This window comes from Mesoplodon mirus (genome assembly GCF_964341445.2).
Source record: "Mesoplodon mirus genome assembly, chromosome: 9".
NCBI classification, from domain to species: Eukaryota; Metazoa; Chordata; class Mammalia; order Artiodactyla; family Ziphiidae; genus Mesoplodon; species Mesoplodon mirus.
Genome location: NC_138985.1, coordinates 22,276,161 through 22,292,914, shown reverse-complemented (window position 1 = coordinate 22,292,914; position 16,754 = coordinate 22,276,161). Strand labels below are relative to the sequence as shown.

Genomic DNA, 16,754 nt, shown 5'->3' with positions numbered 1-16,754 from the left:
TAGACTTATTGTGGTAGTCATTTTACAATATATACAAATATCAAATTGTTATGTTATATACCTGAAACTAATATAATGTTGTATGTCAATTATACCTCAATTAAAAAATATGTAAAGGGTGATTATAGTAAGAGCTTTTAAAGTTACACAGATCTAAAGGTTTCATGTGTTTTCTTTATTTTACCAGCCTCAGTGGATAATTTGCCACCTGCCCCTCATCTGTTTGCTCCTATCACTGTTAGCTTTCCTTAGATTTTAAACTGATCATCTAAATGTTTTCCCTAAAGCTTAATTAGTCTTGTTTAGCATGTGCTTACTATTTTTTTAATATTTTTTTTGAGTGGGAATTAATTTGAACTCTTATTTAACATTCTAAATCAAGGATTGGCAAGAGTACAGTCTGTGGACTGTTTCTGTATGGCTCAAGTGCTAATTGTTTTTACATTTTTATATGGTTGGGGGAAAAAAACCGAAAGAGCAGTGTACAGCAGAGACCATATGTAGCCTGTGTGGCCTCCAAAGCCTAAAATATTTGTTATCTTGCCCTTTAAGGACCTTAAATGTGTGCTTTAAATGGTTGTATTTTCTTCATGGTGGGCGCTTTACTACTTTCCTTCCTTCCATCCTTTCTTCCTCCCAGCACCATTTCCTCTTTTGCAATATTTTAATTATCATATGGTGTTTCTGTGTGTTTTTGTTTTATGCCAGATGTAAAGTGGTAATATTTTCTCATTTCTATATTATACAGTCATGTTATTTTCTTTCTTTTTTTAATTAATTTATTTTATTTTTGGCTACGTTGGGTCTTCGTTGCTGTGCGCAGGCTTTCTCTACTTGTGGCAAGCGGGGGCTACTCTTCGTTGCAGTGCACGGGCTTCTCATTGCGGTGGCTTCTCTTGTTGCAGAGCATGGGCTCTAGGCACGTGGGCTTCAGTAGTTGTGGCTCATGGGCTCAGTAGTTATGGCTCATGGGCTCAGTAGCTGTGGCTTGTGGGCTCAGTAGTTGTGGCTCGCGGGCTCTAGAGCACGGCTCAGTAGTTGTGGCAAATGGGCTTAGTTGCTCCTCGGCATGTGAGATCTTCCCGGACTAGGGCTCAAACCTGTGTCCCCTGCATTGGCAGGCTGATTCTTAACCACTGAGCCACGAGGGAAGCCTCAGTCATGTTATTTTCTTTTTCTTTGACATAGTCTCTTTCATGAACAACCCACAGTAACATTGGTTGCTTTGTTATTTTATTGCTATCTTGCAGTGTAGATTCACATCTAATTAACTGTCTGCTTTCAGCCTTAAGTTCTTTCGGTGTTATTGCTTTCCATAGTTTTTCAGGTCACTGAACTGTGAATAACTTTTTCATTAACTGACTGAATTTCCATTGTATGTCATATAGAATTCTGTCACTACTCTTTGGTTAAAATTTGGTAATCACTCTTTAATCTTTGTGTAAGTTGTTTTCCGTTTCTCAAAAATTCAGAACTTTTGCACTTGGTTAACTCTATTTTATTTTACTCAATTTATATAATCTTATGCTGGCTTTTTATTAGAGTAGTAAATACTAGAATTTTTATTTTGTAGTTTGGAAAAAAATGAAGAACCAGGCAACCACTTTGCATCACTATGGATTAATTTGCATTAATTTTTTATATAATTAGAGTCATACAGTGTGTTCTTGTGTGTGGCTCTATCCATTTAACATAGTTATTTTGAGATTGATTCATGTTGTGTATATTGGTAGTTTGGTCCTATTTTTATTGGTAGTTAGCATTACATTGTATTGAAGTACATTTATCTGTTCACTTATTGACAGGCATTTGGGTTATTTCCAGTTTAGGGATACTGCAGACAAAGCTTCTATGAACAGATACATGGCTTTGTGTCAGCATGTTTCCTTTTTCTTGAGTAAATACCTAAGGCAAAGAATGGTTGGGTTTTTGCAAAAGAATGATATGTTTACTTTTTACTTTTTATAGAGGCTGCTAGTTCCAAAGTGGTTCTGTCATTTCACATTCCCATATCAGCAGATTCGAATTTTTGTTCCTCTAGATCCTCACCAAAATTTGATGTTGTCAGTCTTTTAAATTTTAGCCATTTTAATGGGGGTATAGTAGATTCTCAGTGTAGTTTTAATTTGCCTTTTCTTGATTGCTGATGTGACCAACTTTTCAAATGCCTAATAGTGATAGGTCTTTGCCTAACATTTAAAGACTTTATTGTCTTCTTATTGACTTGCAAGAATTCTTAATGTATTCTGGGTACCAGTCTTTTGTTATTAGTGTGAATTGTAAATATTTTCTCCCATCCTATGGCTTTCAGCATTGTTATTGAGGTGTAATTTACATTTGTGCATTTAAGCATATAGTTTGATGAGTTTACTAAATTTACACATTTGTGCAGCCATCTCACAGCCCAGATTTTTTTTTTTAACTGCTATCACCACAAAACATTTCCCTCCTTCCTGTTTGCAGTCAGTTCGTCCTCCCACCCCCAAACCCAGGCAATCACTGATTTGCTTTCTGTCTACAGAGTTGCTCTTTTCTAAAAGTGTCATATAAATGGAACTGTACAGTAGGTAATCTTATGTATTTAGCTTCTTTCATTTAGCACAGTATTTTATTTAGGTTCATCTGTGTTGTTGCAAGTACAGATAATCCTTTTTACTGCTGAGTAATGTTCCAACCTATGGATCTACTCACTTTGTTTATGTCTTGATAGGTTGATGGACATTCAGTTGGATGGACATTCAGTTGGTTACAGTTTTTGGCTATTAGGAATAATGCTGCCTTGTTTTTCTCCTTGACATTGTCTTTTATTTTTTATTTTTACATTTTGGATCGTTTCTTGTTTCTTTTAAAAAATTTTTTAAAAATTGAAGTATAGTTGATTTATAATATTATATTGGTTTCAGGCATGCAACACAGTGATTCAATATTTTTATAGATTATACTCTATTTAAATGTATTGCAAAATAATGGCTATATTTCCCTATTCTGTACAATGTATCCTTGTTGCTGTTTCTTGTTTCTTGATCAGTCCTGCTAGGGTTTTATTAACTTTATTAATTTTTTTCAAAAGACATCATCTTTTACAAAGAGCAAAATTTTTTAGTTTTGCTACAGGCTGGTTTATCCATGTTTTCATATGCATGTTATATAAGAAATTTTTGCCTACCCTAAAGTTGGAAAGCTTTCCTCCTATGTTTTCCTTTAGAAGTTTATAATTTTATGTTTTAAGTTTAATTTTTATGTACAGTGTAAGGTTAATTTTTTCCTCATAGACATATTCAGTTGTTCGAGAACCTTTTGTTGAAAAAGATTATTTTTTTCCTTCACTGAATTACTTCATTGTGAATTTGCATATATTTTGGCACCTTGAGAATATTTAATTCTCTGTCAGTTTTTCTCCTAATGGTTTTAACATCTGTTGATGATTTTTGCCTAAATCGTTTTATTTTTTTCAACAGAGATTGTGAAAAAGTCATTTTCTATTTTTATTATTAGTTTATATTTGTTAGCCGTGATTCTTTTGTGAAGAAGAATTTTCACTCATTAATTAAGGATATTTGGTTACCCTGAATTGAAGCTCCTTTTTAAAATGATGGATAAATGTTTAAATTTTGCATTTTTTATTACCAATTTACAGAGTAATGAGTTTATATCATAAGTCACCACTCAAGGTAGCAAATGAGGCATACTTTTGTTCTCCTTTGTTTTTCTTTTTTTTTTTAAGTATTGTTATAGATACATGTTTCCGTTCTTTTTTTTTAGAATTTTTTTTTTTTTTTTGGGATGTGGACCATTTTTAAAGTCTTTACTGAATTTGTTACAATATTGCTTCTGTTTTATGTTTTGGTTTTTTGGCTGTGAGGCATGTGGGATCTTAGCTCCCCCACCAGGGATCGAACCCGCACCCCCTGCATTGGAAGGCGAAGTCTTAGTCATTGGATCACCAGGGAAGTCCCTCATCTCCGCGGCATGTGGGATCCTCCCAGACCGGGGCACGAACCCATGTCCCCTGCATTGGCAGGCGTACTCTCAACCACTGCGCCACCAGGGAAGCCCCCCTCATGTATTTTTATGTATTGTGTTTTAATCAGTTTGGTACTGGATGAGACTGCTAGTGCTATAACAACAAGCTAGACCAACAGTGGCCTAAATAGGTAGGGATTTGTCTGGTTGTGGGTGGTGCTAATATTGTTTCAGCCTACTTCACAAGCATGCAGGTCTTTCTTTCCATTCTACCTTCCTTAGTGTCCCCTTACTTGTCACGTCATGGTCACAAGGTAGCTGTCACACTGCAGACATTAATCCATGTTCACGGAGTGGAGATGGGGCAGTGTCAGCTGCCAGCCAAAAGGCAGCATTATAAAATCCTTTTTCAAAATTGCTCCAGTGGACCCATCCTTATGTCTACTTGACCAGATATGGGTCTCACGGTCACCCCAACTGTCAGGAGGACTATGCAAGCAAGTATCTGGAAAGAGGAACAGAATTGTAAACATTGGCTTAAGCTACTCAAGAACTATTGCCTGCTGCAGTGCACATTGCCACCCCTGGAGAAAATTAGAATTTTAGTAATAAGAAAGAAGGAGGGAATGAATTTTTGGGAATACCTAATAATTCCTGCCATAAATATCTTTGGTAAAGCACAGAATGACTAGAATTATTATATTGTATTGCTTTATTTAAAAGTAAGCCACGGGCTTCCCTGGTGGTGCAGTGGTTGAGAGTCCGCCTGCCGATGCAGGGGATGCGGGTTTGTGCCCCAGTCTGGGGGGATCCCACATGCCGCGGAGTGGCTGGGCCCGTGAGCCATGGCCGCTGAGCCTGAGCGTCTGGAGCCTGTGCTCCGCAACAGGAGAGGCCACAACAGTGAGAGGCCCGCGTACCACAAAAAAAAAAAAAAAAAAAAAGTAAGCCACATATATACATTTAAGTTAAAAATTTATATTAACAGAGTGAGATTTGGGTGCTTGCAACATTAATGTCTCATGATTACTTTTATTTTCCTATAAAATTCATTTTATTATTAAACATATTTTTAGTGTCCTTGAAATATTATCTGCTATTATCTTATAGGATGGGAATATTATTCTAAGTATTGGCATCATTTAAAAACTTTTACTTAATGCCAAACTGTAGATTCATATAGACTGTGCTCTCAAGATTCATTTTATAAAGAATTTGGAAGTTAAAAGAACCTTTTTCTGTGTATTGATCATCTCTTTACCTTCTCCATTTTTGAGGCTCTTTGTGTTATTACTTCTTTTTTTTAATAGAACCTCCCTCTTCCAGTACATGTTCACTTTCATTCTTTTATCTCCTTCTTTTTCTTTTTCCTCTCATTTTCCCTGTGCCTTTTTATAGCTTTCTTTTTTTCTGCTGCTTTTCAAAAAGGGCTAGAATAAAGGTGATTTTTGGTTGATAAGATCATACTGTGCTATTAAATGTTCTTCTTAGTTTCTTAATTTCATTTGGGTTTTGCACTGTTGACTGCTGATTGTTAACAGGTTCTGATATAATCATATTAGGTTAGCTGAGAAGTACATATCAAGCATTAGTGGGCTCCATGCTATTGAATCAGAAAAGCCACTGGTAAGCTCTGGATCACAACCGAGGTAGCTAATATAATTCTTGCCTTTAAATTACGTTATTTAATGCGATTCTCTCTTCCTTCAGTACTTGTAATCTCCCATGGGGCTCCATTAAGTCTTCAGTGTTTTAGACATGTCATAGCTTCAAAAAAAAGTGTCCAGTATATGTATCATGTTAGGGCACACAGTTACTATAAACTGCCTTAAATATTTTGGCCTATTATATACTTGTTATGTATAAGATGTTGTGAATTTATTAACACTATTCTGGAGAAATAAAATATTTGGATCTTAGAATTCCTCAGTTATTGTGCATGATTAAGGTGGTATGCTTTTTTTTTTTTTTTTTTTTTTTTTGCGGTACGCGGGCCTCTCACTGTTGTGGCCTCTCCCGTTGCGGAGCACAGGCTCCGGACGTGCAGGCTCAGCGGCCATGGCTCACGGGCCCAGCCGCTCCGTGGCATGTGGAATCTTCCCGGACCGGGGCACGAACCCGCGTCCCCCACATCAGCAGGCGGACTCTCAACCACTGTGCCACCAGGGAAGCCCAGTGTTCCTGTTTTGGCAAGCTTTTTAGGGATCCTAAACAACTGTGTTTCTTTTCTGACTGTATTCTTGTGAGGTTTTATTTTCCTCCCTTGTATGCTACAGAGTTGTTGAAAAAGAACGAAAAAATGACATCATCCATATTTGTTTCCAAAGCAAAAGAAATAATTTTAATTTAGTAAAGCAAATGGTTGTGCCATCTCCCGAAATGTTTTTGAAGACGTAGAAATCTGTCTTGACCTACTACTTATGAAGTAGATCTACTCTATTACCTGGTCTTTCATCTCATTTTATATTACAGTTTCTGAAGTTGGGAAATTTCATATATGGTTAAGTGATTTATTGAAGGTCACAGTGATAATTTGTAGAAAAATTGCTCCTAGAATATTGACTCTCTCATTTAAAGAGAAACATTGTCTAGAAGACATTGCTACCTTTTCAGTAGTTTATCTCTTTCTAGAAAGCGTGGTCTTTTTCAAATGTGGTTATTTTGTTTTGAGATCTCTTACAAATACCTGCAAAACTGGTATATCTGGAGATTTAGAGACAAGTGGTGACAGGATGACCTGTTGCAGAGTATAGAATAGGGAGTGAAGGGGCCTAGGCCTAAAACTGGCCTGCCAGTAACCAGCTATGGGCCTGTCCTCTTGGTACCTTAGTTACCTAACTGTGAAATGAGCATTGTAATAGTTATTCTACTTATGTTCTGTTGAGAAAAGAAAATTAATGGATATGAAGGCCATTTTAAGCATTACTGTCTAGGGGAGAAGGCATCTCCATGTAGTATACTGTTTCCACAGATCAGGGTGGGACATGGAAATGAATGCAGACCTCCCAAGGGCACAAAGTACCGAGAATGGGTCTGGTTTTGTAAAGACGGGTGGTTGGGTAGGTGGTGTAAGGAAACAGAGAAGTCCTAGAGCTGATCCTGGAGCACTGAGAAAATAGGCCCACAAAGCAGGCAGTTCCAAGATGAGCAGTGAATTGAAGTGTTCGCATTGTATTTGCAAGGACTACCTGTGGGATGAGAAAGAGGATCCTATTAAGGACAATTTATGATTTTAGTGATTTAAACTCTGCTAAAGTTGGGATTTGCAGCAGAGAGTGGGGAGCCAGATGAGTGAGGCAAGGAGTTGATTAACTGTTTGCCACTGAATTAAAACCATTAAACTTCCCAGAGAACACAGTGGCCCAGGGTACTAGGAAAGAAGGAATTTCTTCATGGGCAGTTTTCAGGGAGACTTTAAACTTGAGGATATTGTATGCAAGCAAGATTGGCCAACCTGTTTATTTGTACAGAAAGGTAACATAAGTACAGGTTGACACTGACCTGTAGGTTGGTAGCAGTCATGCTGAGGTTTTATCAGTTCTCATTAAAATTCAGAATAAAAACAAGGTAGTGACTTACTCTGAGAACTTCCCCCCTATTTTTCTTGTTATTTAAGTAACCTTCCTTTTATGAAGTGATGATAGTAGATAGTGAAGTTTTAAAAAATGTCCTTACTTATTAGCAAAGTAAAAAGATAGCATTTATTGGTCATTCTTACTTACTTTTAAACTTTATTTTACTGCTTAAAGAAAATCAGACTTTAATTGCTACTGACGGTTATTTGCAAATAACCACTGTTGTTTGGAAAAAGCATGAACTTTATTTTTTTTTTTATTTTTTTTTTTTTCTTTTTGCGGTATGTGGACCTCTCAATGTTGTGGCCTCTCCCGTTGCGGAGCACAGGCTCCGGATGCGCAGGCCCAGCGGCCATGGCTCACGGGCCCAGCCGCTCCGCGGCATATGGGATCCTCCCAGACCGGGGCATGAACCCGTATCCCCTGCATCGGCAGGCGGACTCTCAACCACTGCGCCACCAGGGAGGCCCAAAAGCATGAACTTTAAAAGCAGACATTTTAATATTTGAATCCTTGCTCTGCCATTTATTCTTTGTTGTCTCAGAACTTCGGCTAACTTCTCTATTCTTCAGTTTCCCTGTCTTTCAGTAGAGAACAGTACAACTATTTTGAATGTTTTGTTGGGGAAGATTAGACCTCACGTGTATAAAGCCCCTAAAATAATGCCTGGTTCATAATAGGGCCTTACTGGATGACTACAGTAGAAAAATTAGGTTTATCACAGTTAACCAGATTCCTTGGCCTCATTCCTAAACCTATCAAAGAAGATGAAATCCAAGATTATGTGTTTTTTAAATTGTGATAAAATATACATAACATGAAATTTACCACCATCAGTGTTCATTAGTGTTAAGTACATTCACATTAATGCTCATCCAGTCTCCAGAAGTCTCTTCATTCATCTCGCTGGACTGAAACTCTGTGTCCATTGAACAACAACTCTTATTCCTGTCTGTCCCTCGGCCCCTGGCAACCACTGTTCTACTTTCTGTCTGTGAATTTGTCTACATATGTATAGTCTTCATATAAATAATATATAAATAATATTATCTTCATAAAAAGTAATCACACAGTAATTTTTTGTGTGACTGGTTTATTTCACGTAGCATAATATGCTCAAAGTTCATCCATGTTGTAGCATGTGACAGGATTTCTTTCCTTTTTAAGGCTGAGTAATATTTCATTATATGAATACATATTTTCTTCATCCATTCAATGGATATTTGGGTTGCAAGCATATGTATTTTTTTCCCTGTTGCTCTTAACCCTCTGTATTGATCTCCTAGGGTTGCTATATCAAATTACCACAAACCAGGTAACTTAAAACAACAGAAATTTATTCTCTCATAGCTCTGGAGGTTAGAAATCCAAATTAAGGTGTTGGCAGGGTCAGTCTCCTTCTGAGGGCTCTAAGGAAGAATCATTCCTTGTCTTTTCCTAGCTTCTAGTGGCTCCAATCAGTGCTTGAAGTTCCATGGCTTGTTAACTGTGTCACTTCATTCTCTGTCTCTTGTCAAGAGACCTTTTGCACTGTGTGTGTCTCTGAGTGTGTTATTCTCTCATAAGGACATCAGTCATTGGATTTAGAGCTCACCATAGTCGAGTATGACCTCAACTTAACTGACTACACATGCATTTAAATAAACTAATGTTACATGAACTCTATATAAGAATTGAAAAAGAGACAATGCTTACATGATTATTTTATAAAGCCAGTATAAAGTTGAAATCAGGATAAGGATATCATGAGGAAGAAAATTTAATAGCTATCTTTCTTGAAAATTGATGCAAAAATACTAAACAATTAGCAAATGTAAGTCGGGGTATCTAAAAAGGGTAATTTATCATGACTAAGATGGCTTTAGTTTAGAAGTGTAATGTAATTTCTTCAGTAAAGGAAAATAATTGATGATCTCAAAACATACAAAGAGAGAAAGCATTTAATAAAGTTCAGCATCAATCTGTGTGTAAAAATACTCTTAACAGACCAAGAATAGAACTTCATTAATCCATTTTTATCACTTTTACTCAGCAGATTACTGACTCTCCTAACCAGGGTTATAAGAAAAAGCAATAAAATGTAGAAGGACTAGAAAGGAAAAAAATAAAGATTATTCAGAGATAACATCTTATGTATAGCAAATCCAAAACAATCTACAAATAAACTAATTAATGACTGAGTTTTGAAAGTTTGGTAAAATTCCATTTAGAAAAATCAATGGTGTTTTTAATATAATAGCAACAGATAAACAGAAAAATTTTAAATTACTATTTATAATATCAAAAAACATCAAATGTGTAGGAATAATAAAAATCAAAGATATGTAAAATCCCTTTACAGAAACTATAATAATATTAAGAGGAATTAAAGGAGACCTGAATAAATGAAGAGAGAGAATATATTTATGGACTGGAGAGCTCAATATTACAAAGACTTCCATTTTTTCTAATTTTACCTGTAGACTTAGTGCAAACCCATAGTTCCACAGGCCTTTTTTTTTTTTTTTTCTTTTTTTTTTGCGGTATGCGGGCCTCTCACTGTTGTGGCCTCTCCCGTTGCGGAGCACAGGCTCCGGACGCGCAGGCCCAGCGGCCATGGCTCACGGGCCCAGCCGCTCCGCGGCATATGGGATCCTCCCAGACCGGGGCACAAACCCGTATCCCCTGCATCGGCAGGCGGACTCTCAACCACTGCGCCACCAGGGAGGCCCGCCACAGGCCTTTTTGTTTTAAATGGAAATTGTCAAGCCCGTTATAAAATTTATATGGAGGTACCATGAACCAAGAGTAGCCTATTTCAAATTGATAAGAACAGAGGCAGAGGACTATCAAAACTTACTTCAAAGCTACAATAATTTACACAGGTGAATTAGTGTAAGGACAGAGAAATGGCACAGAATTGATGGTCCAGAAACAAAAACACATAAATGGAAACTTGACTTATTGCAGAGGTAACCCTTGAGATTGAGGAGAGAAAGATTATCATTTGCTTCTTTGTTTTCTCAAATAAATTGTGCTGGGTCAATCGGATATTCATACAGGAAAACACTAATCTTGGCTCTTGTCTCACATTATGCAGAAACTAATTCCAGGTGGATTGTATATCTAAATGTGAAGGGTAAACCGATAGAAGTTCTGGAGGATAACTTCATGAAAGAAAGATATTTTCATGATTGAAAGACATCTTCATGAATGTGAGATGGGAAAAAAAATTTTTTTGCAAACAGGATACTGAAAGTGCTAACCATGGAGAATAAGGTCAATAAAATGGCCTGCATTCAAATTAGGAACTTCTCTGCCTTAAAAGACTTCTTAAGAGTGGGAGAACATATTTGCAGTATATACAGTCGTCAAAGTGATTATACCCAGAATATATGAACAACTTGTACAAATATGCAAAGGACAAAAAAAAAAAAAAAGAAAAAAAGAGGGCTCCCCTGGTGGTGCAGTGGTTGAGAGTCTGCCTGCTGATGCAGGGGACACGGGTTCGTGCCCCGGTCCGGGAGGATCCCACATGCCGCGGAGCGGCTGGGCCCGTGCGCCATGGCTGCTGAGCCTGCGCGTGCGGAGCCTGTGCTCCACAACGGGAGAAGGCCACAACAGTGAGGGGCCCGCATACCGCAAAAAAAAAAAAAAAAAAATAGACAAGAGAGATGAATATGCACTTCACAAAAGAATATATCCAAATGGGTAATTAACAAGCAAAAATGGATAACTCCTTAGCTATCATGGAAATGTAAATTAAAACAATAGTGCTCACTCAAAAGTACAGATAAAATTAAAGAGGATGATAATTCTAAATTTTGGCAGGATTGGGGAGCACATATTTCAGGTCAGGGTATAAGTTGGTACAATCACTTTGGAAAATTGGCCGTATCTACAAATACTAAGCATACAAATACTATATGATCCAGCAATTCTACTCTTAGCCAACAGAAATGCATATACATACATTCACTAAAAGCTGTGTGCTAGAATGTTCATGGTGGCATTATTTAAAATACCTAAAAAGTGGAAATAATGCAAATGTATGTTAACAGAAGGATGGATACATAAACTAAAGTAAATTTCCACTCTGGAATACTCCACGGTGGTGAAAACGACAACTGCTACATACAACAACATGGATGAATTTTACAAATAAGATATTGACTAAAAGGAGCCAGACACAAAATAATGCTTTATGGTTCTATTTAGGTAAAATTCAAAAACAGGTAAAACTAAAGAATGGTGTTAGAAATTATGATAGTGATAATATTCGGAAAGATGCAGTTGGGGAAGCCACAAAAGATTCAGAGGTTCTGCTAATATTTGGTTTTGTGGTCTAGGTGGTAGTTATAGAGGATTGTTCACTTTGTGATATTTCATAAAGCTATGCCTACATAATGTGCACATTCCTCTGTATGTTAAAGAATTTAATTTTAAATTATCATTTTTATAGTTTCCCAACTAAAAAATGATAAGTTTATATTAAACTATGAATATAAATAACTGGCATTAATAGAAAAAGTGGTCATGTTAATTAGAAAGCTTAAAATTACATCTAGAATTTTTATAAGTAGTTTAAATTATAGTTATTATAAATATTATGTTAGATGCTTTTTTATTGAAGTATAGTTGACGTGTAATATTATGTTAGTTTCAGGTGTACAACATAGTGTTTTGACAATCAGATACATTACTAAATGATCATCACGATAGGTCTTGTTACCATCTGTCACCATGCAAAGTTATTACTGTATTACGACTATATTTCCTGTGCTATACATTGCATCCTTGTGACTTACTTATTTTGTAACTGGAATTTTGTAACTCTTTATCCCCTTCACCTATTTCACCGAACCCCTCAATCCCACTCCCCTCTGGCAACCACCAGTTTGCTCTGTGAGTCTGTTTGTCTTTTGTTTGGCTTGTTCATTTGTTTTTTAGATGCCACATATACATGAGATCATACAGTATTTGTCTTTTTCTCTCTTATTTCACTCAGCATAAACCCTCTAGATCCATCCATGTTGTCACAAATGGCAAGATTTCATTCTTTTTTATGGTTGAGTAATGTTCCATTGTATATACTACATCTTTTTTATCCATTAATCTATTGATGACACTTAGGTTGCTTCCATATCTTGCATGTTGTAAATAATGCTTCAGTGAACATAGGGGTACATATATCTTTTTGAATTAGCATTTTTGTACTCTGGGTAAATACCCAGAAGTGGAATTGCTGGATTGTATGGTATTATTTTTAATTTTTTCAGAAACCTCCATAGTGTTTTCCACAGTGGCTGTACCAATTTACATTCACACCAACAGTGCATGAGGGTTCCCTTTTTTCCATATCCTTGCCAACACTTACTTGTTGTCTTTTTGATGATAGCCATTCTGATATTGGATGCTTCTTTAATAATGCACTGTACATGTTACTGTTTTGAAAGTTTTTGGTAGTCAATAATTTTTGGAGTAGAAACATACAAAGACTGCTCCATTTTAGCTAGATCTTTCAAGTAAAATATGACTTCAAATGTTTTCAATTAATGTACACATACAACTTCCAGTGTACATTCACTGTAAGCTATTGAAGTTACAGAATTCTTGTTAAGTTACTGAAACCCTGTATGTTGAGAAGCTGTGCTTTTCAGATTCTTTGAGGATAATAAAGGCAGTAAATACAGTTTTACACTATGTGTCTATATTCTAGTATCGTAAGGTGAAGATATTCTTTGAAATTGCTCAGGTAATGCTTTCTTAGATTATATAGACATTTGAATAGTGATAGGGGAAATTTCTTTACATCTGCCTAATTTTGATTTTTGATATCTACTAAAAAGTGAAAAAAAAAATCACTATGCATGGAATGGAACTAACAACAACCAAAGTGCTATACCCCATATTTTCAGTTAATGATTTTGTATGAAATAGCTTATTTTCTCCCCTTTTCTTTGTTATAGTACATTGATACAGAATTGACAGTATATATTAGAATAAAATTCTATTATAATCATACAGGTTAAAATGTTTTCATTCAAACATATTTTAATATGACACAATGTGCATTTGCTTCTCTTTCTTGTTTAATATTAAAAATGTCTAAAGTGGGTATCAGTATTCACCAACCATGTTTCCTGATATTGTCTTTAAGCTGATTCTTCTCGGCCTCTGTGTGTGTGTGTGTGTGTGTGTGTGTGTGTATCTGAGGCATGTACTATTACACCAGTAGATTTCAGAAACAACATTTTGTGTTGTTTATAAACTTAACAGTCAAGAAAACGTTAATGAAATAATCTAACTTTTTAACTATGTGCCTTTAATAACAGACACTGAATCATAAGTGAAAGAGAAATTTAAGCTATTTGGGCCTGGACATATATGTTGATGTATAAGATCTGCCTTGTTAATTCAGTCATTTACTTAGTGACACATCCAGCAACCTATTTATATCACTATGGACTTAATCTACTCATAGATGGTATTTCTACTTCCCACCTCCTTGCTTACCTCTCTCTGCTTCAGTCACTCTCCTCCAGCCACCATTATGACCTAATTGCTGTTTCACTAGCTACCAAGCACATTTCTACCTCTGCACTTTCACTGATACCTCTGCCCAGATCTATATTTCCCCATATCCTCCATAGTTTTCATTATATGTAGGTCTCTGTTTAAATAACACCCTGAGATGCATTCTCTGACTCTTCCCTCCATAATAATCCACGTCATTCTCTATTCTTATTCCCTGCCTCCTACTTTATAGCGTTTATCACTACCTGATATTCTCTTACATTTACCTTTTATACATTTCTCAGTAAATACAAGATCCATGTGGGCAGAGACTCAATTGGTTTTATTTACTACTGTATTTCCAGCACATAGAAGCAAGATAGACCCATAGTAAGCACTCTATAGATATTTGTAGTTTCAGTGAATGAAGGAAAAAAGGAAATATAATGAATAATAGTATCAGTCTGCATAGCTCAGCCCTCATTTGACTCTGCAGAATTCATTTATTTATTCTCTAAACAAATACAGGGTTGTGTTAGTTCCAGCATGGCTCTCTTCGTAGGGATTGGGGGTAAATTTTAAGTAAGCCCTAATAATATAACAGATTTTTAATTGTGTTATTATCCTTTAAAGGAGGAGGAAAAGGGAAAGGGAGGAAATCATACACATGGTATTTAACTTTGTCTTTTAGGAAATAAATAATGACTAAAAATGATATTTGTTCCAAATGCATTGTCTTTGTTCTTGTCTGTAATAATTTTAAAATATTGTAGTAACTGCTCAAGTACCACTTAAAGTTATAGAGTTATGTTGTTTGTGTTTGTTTTCCTATTTATATCTATTCCCAACTCACCCCACCACCACCTTTTTAAAGAATCCAACCCAGGTCGGAACAGCTCTTCAGGTTTTCCATAATCTTGGAACTTTGAAGGATACTATTACCAGTGTCATGGATGGATATTGTGCTGCTATAGAAGAAAATATCCACAGTGCATTAGACATCAAAGTTTTGACTCAGCCTTCCCAGTCAGCTGTGAGAGGTATGGATGTGGTTTATCTTTAGCTTCTTTATTTATTTATAACTGAAAAGTCCTTTGAATAGTATGTGAAGCATTCAAGTTTCAAAGTAATCTAACGACTCATTTTTTAGTAGACAGAAAATGAGAGAAGAAATTATGTTTTAGAATTTATTTATAACTTTTTTGTCTAATCAGTGAGTTGAACTGGCCAATTGGTATATTCAGAACTTCTAGATAAAATCTGTAAACTGTGGCTTCATTTAGTTCAGAGGAAACAGATGCAAGAAAAAAAAAAGGAACATATTTTTCTTTCTGAAATCCTTATCCTCACATGTACTTCTTATTGAGGCAGAAAATATTTTTTAAGGAAATACAGTCTCTACTTTATCTTTCTGGGCTTTTGTATAATTCTCGTACTCAGGAGCAGTAACGGGTCAATGTGGAGACAGAAGCTGATAAAAGCTTTGGGAACATTACAACTGTAGCAAAATCTAAAGAAAACCAGAAACAGGTAGATTCAAGGTAGCAGTCCCAGCCCTTTTCCTGCCAGAAGATACCCGATGATGACATTCACGTATATAACACACTTCATAGACACGAAAGACTACATGTTCTGTGTACCTCTCATTTTTCTAAGCAACACCAACTTTGCATTTCTCTCCTTAAAATCTTTCTTCTCTCCTGTTAATATGGATGGACTGTACTTGCTCCTAGCAGAGACCAAGTACTCTGCTCTTGCATTAGATCCCACCACTCAAAGGCGTTGCTTTCACAGATCCCCTCTCTCTACCACATCATCGGTTTTTCCTTTATTCTGTCTCTTTCCCATCACATACAGTCGTGCTATTTTATCTTCTTCTGCTTAAAGACAGTCAAACAAATCTATCTTGACTCAATTTCTTTCTTGTTTTACCACCTTATTTTATTCCGACTATAGAAAAATTACCCAAAGTGTTGTCTATACCGCTTGCCTCCAATGTTTCTCTTCTCATTTTTCAATTGAACAAGATACTCTAGTTGTCCTTAAGAATAAATAATACATGTAAAATTAATAGCAGTTCTTGATATAGGGCTAATACTAAAAAATATTTGCAGTCATTTATTATTATTTTTATGTTTGCTATATAAACATAACCTTAAATAACACAGAATGTATGTCCCTCATAAATAATTTGCACTAGATAAAAAGAGATAAAAGAATCTTAGATCTTAAAGGGATTTTTAAAGGTTAGCCCTAGCCTCTGAATAGATCTGTATTAAGACCATCCCAGAAGGAGAGCTTTGAAAAGAAATTGCCAGAGGAGATTTTACTCTCAGCTTTTCCCAGCAATTATTCTCAAAAAGTTTGATCTAATGTTTAAATTTCCAGAAGCAGTTTAATCTCATTCCCTCTTGTGTTGTCAAGAATAGGAAAAAAATGAAAGCAATTATTTACATCCTGTCAGTGCTAATGTATGCTCCCTTTTTCTGAAAGAATAAAGAGTTTAAAAGCCTTATTATCATCTGTTGAGGAGTGGATACCATGATTTAATGTAGAAACCCTACTCTTTATTATTTTTGAAAAGAATAATCATTGCTATTTTTATTTTTTAAAATGTTACGTTGGCAGGATTAATGTTAATTGCCTGATCTTGTTGGTTATATTGAGATTATGTAGTAGAATGTCATTTTTGTTGGAAATACACATTAAAGCCTTCAGGGG

The 16,754-nt window shown here is 35.9% G+C and overlaps 1 protein-coding gene across 1 annotated transcript in view; it reads left to right on the top strand.

The window, feature by feature from the left end:
* Positions 1-16,754, top strand: part of COG5 (component of oligomeric golgi complex 5) — a 273,181-nt gene that overhangs the window by 128,875 nt on the left and 127,552 nt on the right. Inside the window, exon 8 of the mRNA XM_082632836.1 lies at positions 14,908-15,073. Coding sequence (XP_082488962.1) covers positions 14,908-15,073 — 166 coding nt within the window. The remainder of the gene's footprint in view (positions 1-14,907; positions 15,074-16,754) is intronic.